Source organism: Capsicum annuum, chromosome 5, assembly GCF_002878395.1.
Source record: "Capsicum annuum cultivar UCD-10X-F1 chromosome 5, UCD10Xv1.1, whole genome shotgun sequence".
In the NCBI taxonomy this organism is placed as follows: Eukaryota; Viridiplantae; Streptophyta; class Magnoliopsida; order Solanales; family Solanaceae; genus Capsicum; species Capsicum annuum.
In genome coordinates, this window is record NC_061115.1 from 6,848,242 (window position 1) to 6,858,954 (window position 10,713).

The 10,713-nt window shown below is 35.9% G+C and overlaps 1 protein-coding gene and 1 non-coding gene across 4 annotated transcripts; both read left to right on the forward strand.

Annotated features, from left to right (window-relative positions):
• The first annotated feature begins 868 nt into the window (after positions 1–868).
• On the forward strand, positions 869–6,616 carry LOC107870218 (UDP-glucuronic acid decarboxylase 6). 3 transcript variants are annotated; one of them, XM_047412459.1, is made up of 13 exons: positions 869–1,138; positions 3,092–3,188; positions 3,371–3,457; positions 3,837–3,924; positions 4,083–4,174; positions 4,311–4,375; positions 4,447–4,535; positions 4,955–5,032; positions 5,177–5,270; positions 5,355–5,421; positions 5,508–5,571; positions 5,671–5,711; positions 6,287–6,616. In XM_047412459.1, exons 2-13 carry the CDS (start codon positions 3,111–3,113, stop codon positions 6,470–6,472), a joined length of 1,029 nt encoding a protein of 342 aa, XP_047268415.1. In that variant the 5' UTR covers positions 869–1,138; positions 3,092–3,110; the 3' UTR covers positions 6,473–6,616. The 3 variants fall into 3 exon arrangements, with proteins under 3 accessions (XP_047268415.1, XP_047268416.1, XP_047268417.1); XM_047412460.1 differs by lacking the exon at positions 869–1,138 and adding an exon at positions 1,158–1,431; XM_047412461.1 differs by lacking the exon at positions 869–1,138 and adding an exon at positions 1,170–1,284.
• A 446-nt stretch (positions 6,617–7,062) lies between these two features.
• TRNAK-CUU lies at positions 7,063–7,135 on the forward strand. Its single transcript has one exon. It is a non-coding gene; the product is annotated as a tRNA-Lys (tRNA).
• Positions 7,136–10,713: the final 3,578 nt, after the last annotated feature.

The following is a 10,713-nucleotide window of genomic DNA, read 5'->3' on the forward strand; positions in this document are numbered from 1 at the left end:
TTTTTCTTTTATCTCAATTTATGTGACATTGCTAAAATAATAAGAGTCAATAAAATTTCTATATATCTTTTAAATATTTTAAGTTATTAATTATTGTGATTTGTGGTAACAAATTAGTTTTGAACATGATAGTCAATTAAATAAATAAAAAAAATTTACTTTCAATATGTAGTTATAGTTAATTAATATAAATTAATAGAATATATTAAATATTTAAACCATTATAATAAAACAATGAAATTATTATATATTAAGATATAAGTAAATAAATGAAAGTAGAGGGGTGTTTTGATAATTACGTAAAAGGTGCTTTGATAATTACGTAAAAGGTTCTCGAAACCACCTCTTCTATATAATAGAAATAGAAAAGAATATCTCCTCATTTTGCATAAATTACCAGCAATTTTCCTCAAGATTTTAATATTCACCTAGGTAATGTACAATCTAAAATAATTTTTTGCCACTATTTCATTTTTAGAGAAAATAGGTTTAGATCTATTATATTCCCACTGTTTTAATTTACGTGACACATTTCGCTTCTCGATATTTAAACAATGTAAATTTGATTTTGAGCATAAAATCTTCAATTTTTTTGAAATAAAATTTATATATTTGAAAATTACATAAAAAAGTATTATAAGTCACACTGATTGACAATTCAAAATATTTAAAACATATATAAAAAAATTACGATCAAAGATTGACATATTTAAATCTTGAAATTTAAAATATGTCCTATAAATTAAAATCGAGTGAGTACATCTTTACTTATCCATGACCTTTAATTTGACGCATGCATCTTACGTAATAAAAATTACATAAAATGTATGCATACTAGTATATGTCAAGCGCATGAGATTTGCCACGTAAAATTCATATGATAATTCAAGTACCTAATTATGTACGGGCATAAATATCTATGGAGGCCAAACATTATGCTTTTAATATAATTCCATCACATTAATTTGTTTTCTCTTTTTGTTCAATTTTACTAATATACTTTCAGATTTTACTACCCAGCAATTTATTTATTTACACCTCCTCCACTATCTACCTAATAATATCTGTGGGGTTTATATATCTCTTTCATTTTACATTAAACATCATTATTTTCTTCAAGATTTCAATATTCACCAAGGTAATGTATAATTAATTTTAATTTATTTTTTGAGAAAAATTAGATTCAGATCTGTTGTGGGGTCTTTTTAGAGTTGTTCATAAGCTTTGAATTTTCACTTTTTAACGTTCAAAAATAATTTTTTAAAATTTCTCTCTTTCTAGCTGGTATGTTTGGTGTGATTATGGATCTTGATTTTACGTGTTTTTCACGTTATTTGCTCTGAATTTATTTGATATTTTCATCTATAAATTTCTGCATTGAGCTTTGAAGTTGTTATTCATCGTTTACATTAGCATTTTGAGAGGATCAAGGTGATTGGAAATTGTTTTTTTCGCTGAATTTGGAATAAAGATGTTAGCTTTTAATCTTATGTTGATGAAATTTGATTTGGGTGTTGCTCTTTTTTCTTTTTTTATTGTCTCCTATTATTGAAATTTGACTTTGGGTTGTTGTTAATTTTATTGGGGTTTGGAGTTGGGTGGGGGGTGGAAAGATGTCTTCTTGCTATTAGAAATTGTGATTTGATCTATAGAGAAGATCTACCACCTTGCTGGTGGGAGGTGGCAAGTATCTCGTGGAATTAGTTAAAGTGTGCGAAAGCATGCCCGGACACTATGGGTATCTATAAAAGGGAGGATCCACCACCTTTGGTGAAGGGTGTGTTGGAATATTAAAGGTCCCACTAATCCGCATTTGCGCCACTCAAAACCCAACATTGGCATTAGGTGGTGGGGGGGGGGGGGGGGGGGGGGGGGGGTGGGGGAAGATATATTCTTGCTATTAGAAATTGTGATTGATCTATAGAGAAGTTCCACCACTTTGCTAGTGGGAGGTGGCAGGTATCTCGTCGATTTAGTTGAAGTGTGCAAAAGCATGCCCAGACACTATGGTTATCCCCCCAAAAAAGAGGATCCACCACCTTTGGTGAAGGATGTGTTGGAATATTAAAGGTCCACTAATTCGCATTCGCGCCATTCAAAACCCAACATTGGCATTAGGGGGTGGGGGGAGATTTCTTCTTTCTATTAGAAATTGTGATTGATTTGTAGAGAAGATCCACCACCTTGCTTGTGGAAGGTGGCAGGTATCTCGTGGAATTAGTTGAAGTGTACAAAAGCATGCCCGGGCACTATGATTATCCAAAAAAAGGAGGATCCACCACCTTTGGTGAAGGGTGTGTGGAATGTTAAAGGTTTTTCCTTTATCTAAAGGTTGTGGATATTGAGCTTGGAATGGCGTCGTCTTAGGTAGGGAACCTTAATGACGCGAATGCGGATTAGTGGACTAGGGAGTCTTGATTTATGAAGACATTTTCTTGCTATTAGAAACTGCGATTGATTTATAATGAGGAATACACCACCTTTGGTGAAGGGTGTGGTGGAATGTTAAAGGTTCATCCTTTTAACTAGAGGTCCCGGGTTTTGAGCTTGAAATAGAGTCGTCTTAGGTAAGGAACCTTAACAACAATGTCGGGTTTTGAGCCTGGAAATGGATTCATCTTAAGTAGGAAACCTTAACACCAGTACCGGTTTTTAATGGGACTAATCCAGATTAGTTGGACTAGAGGATCTCAAAGAGGGGGAAAAGGAATAAAGAGGATTCATATAGCTGGCACCAATTAATTTGTGAAGGGAGGCAAGGGAGTAACCCCATCGCCAAAAACTTACAATGCATATATATGGTCAATTTTTTAAGTATATGTAGTAGATGTTGATTCCTTTTAGCTAGCTTCTTTGTGTGTTTACTTGTGTTATTTTTTTTGGATCCCCTACGGGTTTTATTATTGATATGTAGTTGTTATTGGAAGTCAATTATGTTTATCCGTTTAAAATTTTATATTTTTCTTTGTGCATGGGTGTTACTTATGTTGTAATTGTGGTTGCTCCTAGTTAGTTCCGTTGTAGAATTGACAGTTTGCTTGAATCGCGTGTAATTTATGGTTTTGAACTTTTGATTTGGTCTTGGTTTTAGAAATTGAAGTGATTTAGAAATGGCTTCCAATGGAGACAATGCATCTGCAAAACCACCTCCTGAACCATCACCGTTGCGAAAAGCAAAATTTTTCCAGGTATAATAGACATGGCTCCTCATGGATCTTGTAGTATCTCATTGATGAGCCTCTCTGTGTGTGTGTGGGGGGGGGGGGGGGTGCGCGGGGGGGGGGGGTGAGGGGGGGGGGGGCAGATTTTAATTTTTATGTTGATACATCTTGTGTTTTGATGTTCGTATCTTTAAAATTTCTAATCTCAGGCCAACATGAGAATTTTGGTGACCGGTGGTGCTGGATTTATTGGTTCTCACCTCGTTGACAGGCTGATGCAAAATGAAAAGAATGAGGTTTGTACTTTAGGACTGGCTTCACATCATATGTTTGCAACCCCGCTGAAGGAATAACTTGTAAATGTTGCTACATTAACTACTCCCTCCATTTCAATTTGTTTGTTTGGTTTTAACTTGATATGGAATTTAGGAAAGTAAAGTAGACTTTTGAATCTTGTGGTCTCAAACTAAGGTATGTTGAATGTATCAAAATGTCATTTATTTTTGTGGTCTTAAACATGCCACGTGAAATGTTAGAATCAAAGAGTTGACAAAAAGTTAAGAGACATTCTTTCTGGAATGGACTAAAAAGGAAAGTAAGACAAACAAGTTCAAATGGAGGGAGTATAATTATAAATACGATAGCATTTACTTAAACTTGTTGCATCGTGCTTAGGTGATTGTTGTGGATAACTACTTCACTGGATCAAAGAATAACCTAAAGCAATGGTTTGGCCATCCAAGATTTGAGTTAATTCGTCATGGTAAAGCACTCTTTGTGGCTCCACTTTCCTGCACTCGTTTAATTCGATTTACTACAATTGTCTCGCGAGCATCTCAGCAGTTTCTACGAGTTTTTCTCTGTTTGCTTGTAAAGATTTTTCTTTAATCATCTCTCTTTATATTTATATTTGATATGCAGATGTTACTGAGCCACTACTGATTGAAGTTGACCAAATTTATCATCTTGCTTGCCCCGCTTCCCCAATCTTTTACAAATACAATCCTGTTAAGGTCAGTAATGAAGATCGCCGTGTTGCAGAGTTTTCATCTTTACGTTATATTATCACTGTGTGCCTTTCAATCTAGATAGCCCAAAATATGGCATGTGGTTTCTGTTGATTTCTTACGTGCTGTGTGGTATTTGCAGACGATTAAGACAAATGTCATTGGCACAATGAATATGTTGGGACTTGCCAAGAGAGTCGGGGCAAAGTATGAATCTGCTTCGATCGTCAATTATTCTTTCGATAATCGATCTTCATCTAACTTCATTGTTCGAGCAGGATTTTACTGACATCAACTTCGGAGGTTTACGGAGATCCACTTGTTCACCCTCAAGAAGAGAGCTATTGGGGCAATGTCAACCCAATTGGTAAGCATTTGCAACTTTTTGAAGCTGCACTATCTGACTATTTGACGCTAAACAAATCCTTGATTATCGGCCCGAGTATGAATCTTAAAATAGATTTGCTTCGTTCATTAAAAGCTTTTGGGAGCACTTATGCTTTAATTACGATGTTGGTGTCAACGATATATATGCTGAAGTAGTGAGTCTGTCATAGTCGCCCACAGAAATTTGTTTAAGCTTTGTTTTTAATGAAAATCACTATATGCATAAATATGATGAGCCGCTGCTGTATTTTTTCAGTGTTTTCCGCAGAAATATGTTTCCCTGAAAATCACTATATGCATAACTATGATGAGCCGCTGCAGTATCTTTTCAGTGTTTTCCGCAGAAATATGTTCCCCCTCAGTTATCATAAATTGATTGCCTTCGCTTGTGAATTTCAGGAGTACGGAGCTGTTACGATGAGGGGAAAAGAGTAGCTGAGACTTTGATGTTTGATTATCACAGGCAGCATGGAATAGGTATAGCACTTCCAACGTATATATGTTTGTGAACGGCCACGTGCTTGCAACTGCTTTTGTTTCAAATATATTGGATTTATTTTGCAAAATTCTGCATTCTGAAGAATCTTTTTTGCATCTTCTAAATGGTGGCACGTATATCAGAAATAAGAATTGCTAGAATCTTCAACACGTATGGTCCACGAATGAACATAGATGATGGCCGTGTTGTCAGCAATTTCATTGCCCAGGCAATTCGGTAATATTTTGAACCTGACCATCACTCTTACCATTCTATATTTAATTACGTTGTGAGAATTAAACATTTGATGCAATTTCACAGTGATGAACCCTTGACTGTTCAGCTGCCTGGAACACAAACACGGAGCTTTTGTTATGTTTCCGACATGGTATATGACGGTCTACGAGCCATTGTATTTGATGTTCATTTTCTGTCTTTATCTTTTTTTCCTTACCTCCTTTCCGAATGATGAAGGTTGATGGTCTTATTCGTCTGATGGAGGGAGATAGTACTGGACCAATTAACATCGGTAATCCAGGTTAGTTTCCGTTGATTCAGTTCTTGACGTGTCCAAACAAAACCCTTTCGTCCAATTTTATTACATCAACTAAAACAACTTAATACTCTTTGAAATCAGGTGAATTCACAATGCTCGAACTTGCTGAGAACGTGAAGGAGGTAATCCGCTGAACTTGCATTCACATGACATTTTCATTTGATACCACAAACTATCACATCATCTATCTCTTTTATAACAAGTTCATCCAAATCCAGTCTAAGTTGCGTGGTCTGTTCACTTTTGATACCACACCCTTGTCGGATTCTTCAAAACTACTTTTGGAGGATCCGACACGCACCCATTGACATTTTTGAAGAGTTCGAGCAACATAGAATCCAGTATCTTCACGGAGCATGACGCGTGCACACACACACACACAAAAATGAACACACCGGTACAATCATCTATCTCAACCAGTTCAAGGTCAAGGGAGGGTGATCAAGGTGTGGAAATGGAACTTAGCATTGGTTTCTGGTTCCACCCCTAGCTCTCTGAAACTTTCACGAGGAAGCGTAAAAATGTTCCAAGGGAAAATGAAAAAAAAAAAAAAAAAAAAGGTTGTGGTGTTTATGTACGTGTCTGTGAAAACAAGTGATTTTAAAGATATAATGAGTTAAACGCTGAGAACCTTAAAGGTCGAACCTAGCAAGTTAAAATCTTGAATCCGCCTCTAACTAGAGTACTTTTTTTGCAGCTTATCAATCCAGACATACAGATTATCAAGGTGGAAAATACACCGGATGATCCTCGTCAGAGAAAGCCAGACATCACCAAGGCAAAATCACTACTAGGATGGGAACCAACGGTCAAATTGCGCGATGGTATTCCCCTTATGGAGGACGATTTCCGTGTCAGGCTTGCAATCCCCAGAAGGAATTGAGCTGTTAAAAAGAGATGTTTTTGTGTTTTCCATTATATGATACAAAGGATGTTTACTTGGCCTGAGTTTTGCTTCTCACTATCTTATTGCATGGCCATTATGACTTCGTGCTTTTGTGCTAGTTTTAATATATATGATTTTCCAGTATCTTTGAATTTTCATTGAGTTTTCATACATGTATTTTTTAAAAAAATCTTTAGGGAGCCTTGGAGTAATTGATAAAGTTGTTGTCATGTAATCAGGCGAATTCAAGCCTTGGAAACAGCCTCTCGCAGAAATGCAAGGTAAGGCTGCATATGATACACCTTTGTGGTGGGGCCTTCCCCGACACTGCGCATAGCGGTTGCTTTGGTGCACCGGACTGCTCTTCTTTTTTTTTTTTATGGGTCAATACATGAAAAATGTGAACAACTTTCTAGTACTAGAAAAACTATATAGGTAAATCAATTGTGGTGCTATAACTAGTTTAATGGAACCAATTGATTTTTTATATTGAATTTTAGAGAAATTACGTTGTCTTGATGATAGACAATCACATGCTTCAACTCCAGCATAAAATTGTATTGATTATGTGGGTATGTAAAAACAAAGCCCGTTTAGCTCAGTTGGTAGAGCGCAAGGCTCTTAACCTTGTGGTCGTGGGTTCAACCCCAATGGTGGGCGTCTTCCCTTATTTGGTTTTCATTGTTTTTTCAACGCAAAAATAAAATTACACAAAACGATAGTTTCAAGCCTTAAAAATAGTCTCTGCCAAGGTTACATACATAAACACTAGTGATCTGACCCTTCTGGGGATGACAATGGTGCGGTGCGGGTTTTTTCTAAACCCACAAATTTTAAAACCGTACCGCACCGCATCACCTTTAAATCCGACCCACAATTATCACCGCACCGCCCAATGCACGTTTTTATTTTTTTATTTTTTTTTAAAAAATTGTAACTCCATTGAAAATCATAATATTTTCAAATCTACAATTAGGAAATAATAACTAATTTCTATTGTATCACTTTTCACTAAAAAATTGTCAAAAAGTATAACATGTATAAGTAATCATATTTTTATAAACATGAATAGAGATGTTAAAAAAGCTACTATAAAATTATTTATTTGTAGTGTTATACATATCGTTTTAAATATTATAAAATTTTAAGTATATTCACGAGAACAAAACTAATTTTTAACTTTATTTTAATTTAAACCCGCATATACCCATAACCCGCACCGCACCGCACCATTTAAAAAAAATCTTACTTTAACCCATCCCGCACCCGCACCGCATAACTTAAAACCCACACCACTCCGCATAGCTCAAAACCCGCACCACATCCACACCGCACCGCACCATTGCCATCCCTAGACCCTTCGCGTAGGGGGAGCCTTTGTGCATCGGATTGTCCTTTAACGAGTTAAGAGCCTTGAAGTGTGTTTTTCAACAAGAAAATAAAATTAAACAAACAACAAGGGTTCAAACCGTGAAAATAGTCTCTACAAAAATACAAATTAAGATTGCATACAATAGACCCTCCTACGCAAAGCAGACATTTTAATGCACCGAACTGTCCTTTAACGAGTTAAGAGCCTTGAAGTGTGTTGTGACTTAGTATCTCGTTGACAATTTATGATATCATCTTTTGTTTAAGAGCACCGTTGTTAAAAATATTTATTTGCATTAAATAGTTACTAAATGTTATAAATGTATTTACAATCTTATGATCTCTCGTCCCTCAAAAAGCAATAAGAATTACTCTCTCTTCTCTCTCTACTCTTCCTCTTCTTTGTACTTTCTTACTTTATAACACGCTATCAGCACTACCAAACAAGGTGAGATTATAAATCTGAAGCTCTCTCTACTCTTCTTCCTCTTTGTTCTTTCTTAGTTTATAACACTAAATGATTTATAACAAAGATTTCTCAAATTACTTTCGTCTCATGTCTGTGTCCCTGATTTATCGAGACAGTTATCAAAAAAAGAGAATTATTCTCCATATCATTTCATATGAAAGTGTTTTGACTACATAATTAGGCTAAGAGTCACATAAAAGACCAAATTTAAACTATAAAATAAAGGACTTCACTGAAATGATTTGTTTTTTAAGGTCACATCAACTACACATGAATTATCCACGATAAAGACAAGTGCATAAATTACTTGAATCATAAAATTTTCCACAATAATAAATGATTCTTCATGATCCCATGAGAATAGCAGCAGCAATCTTTCTCCTAGCGTGCTGGATGTAAGTCACAGCATCACCAATCACATTCTCCAAGAATATCTCAGAGTACGCCATTCATCTATTAGTAAATATAACAGTAACCAAACTCCCAATTCATATAGCAGGCAACAACAACATACCCAGTGTATTCTCACTTTCTGAGGTTTGGAGAGGATAAAGTGTACGCAATCCATAACACTAACCCGGCTGAGGTAGAGGGGTTGTTTCTGATAAACTCCCGACTCGGCACAAACACCAATATAGCAAACAAAAAAAATAAATAAAGAGACAACAGACCGATACAAGAAACAAGACACTAGCATAACAGTATGACTACAGGCACAACTACACACAAAGCACTCCTCCCTATTAATAAGGATGCACTCCTACCCACTACCCATCTGCCCTAATTCGCGTCCTCCACACTTTCCTATCAAGGGTCATATACTCCCCATAAGCTGCAACTGTTTCACATCATGCCTAATCGGAATCGTATAGCAGGCTTGGTAATGCCCTGAATCTTGTCATGAAGCACAATACAGTGTCATTTTACTGCTCACAATTTCTCAACACAAATCACCAAGCTCCAAATTCGTGTTCATAGATTCAAAAACATAACCATCTACATCAATAAACTATAAGATAAATATCCATCAACCCAAATCAGCAAATTAACCACCAAAACCACATCCATCTTGAGCAAGCAGGCTTGACAAGTCCAAGAAAATCACCATGAAGCACCTTAGTGTCGTTTTGCTACTCGTAAACAATCCATCAACACAAAAATGAACAAGTACCGAGCAAATCGAAACTGAAGATGCATAAAAATTGAAAGATCCACAACCAAATCCAAAATGGAACAAAAAATTAACCGTTTAAGAACACATCCAACTACATCAATAACACAAGACAAAAGTTCAAAAATCACAAAAACATTTTTAGGCCAGTTCAGCACATAGAAACGCATAAACTCAAGTGCATAAACTTCTTGGATCATAAATTTTAGGCAAAATGAAACGATTCTTCAAAGTCATAGCAAAAACAACCAAACAGAAGCTGAAATAAGACATTTTATAGATTTAGAAACATCTTCAATTACATCAACAAATTAAAACTAAAAGATAAATACTCAATAAGACCGTGTACAATAAACTCCTACCTAGAACCCATATAACAAACACAATAGTGCATTAGATACACAAATTAACCACCAAACCCGCAAAGGGTCCTTCCCTATCTCTCCGCATCACAAATCACATTCTCCACAACGATCCTCAGCACTCCTCACGTCTCTTTGTAAATCAGCCCTCAAATTCCCTTCACACTAGCCTCCTAATTGCCAGCATAGTAATTCCCTATACGTTGTCACAAAGTACCTTACACTATCGTTTTGCTACTCACAAACAATTTCTCAACACCAACATTAACAAATACCAAGTTTCAATAAATTGAAACACATAAGACACTAGTTCAACAAAATCACAAAAATTATTCACTAAAAATGCATAGTTATATTTTATTGGACCAGTTCAGCACATAAAAAACTCATGCTTTAATTTTGCACTAAATGAAACCATTCTTCACATTCATAGCAAAAAAAGACCAAATCTAAGCTGATATAAGGTTTTTCATAGATTCAAAACATAGTCAATTACATCAACAAACTAAAACATAAACCCTTAATAAGACCACGTACAATAAACCCTTAGCATCTAGCCAAACCACAAATTAACCACCAAACCCATAAAGGGTCCTCACTTGTCTCTTGAGTGCATAAACAACATCCATAGCAGTAACAGTCTTTCTCCTAGCATGCTCAGTATAAGTCATAGCATCACGAATCAAATTCTCCAAAAAAATCTTCAACACTCCTCATAAATAACCCCACTGACTCTCTTCACTCCACATCTCCTCGCTAATCTCCTAATTGCCGGCTTGATAATTCCCTAGACATTGTCACAAAGCACCTTACACAATCATTTTCTTCTACACTCCTCGTAAATCACCCCACTGGCTCTCTTCAC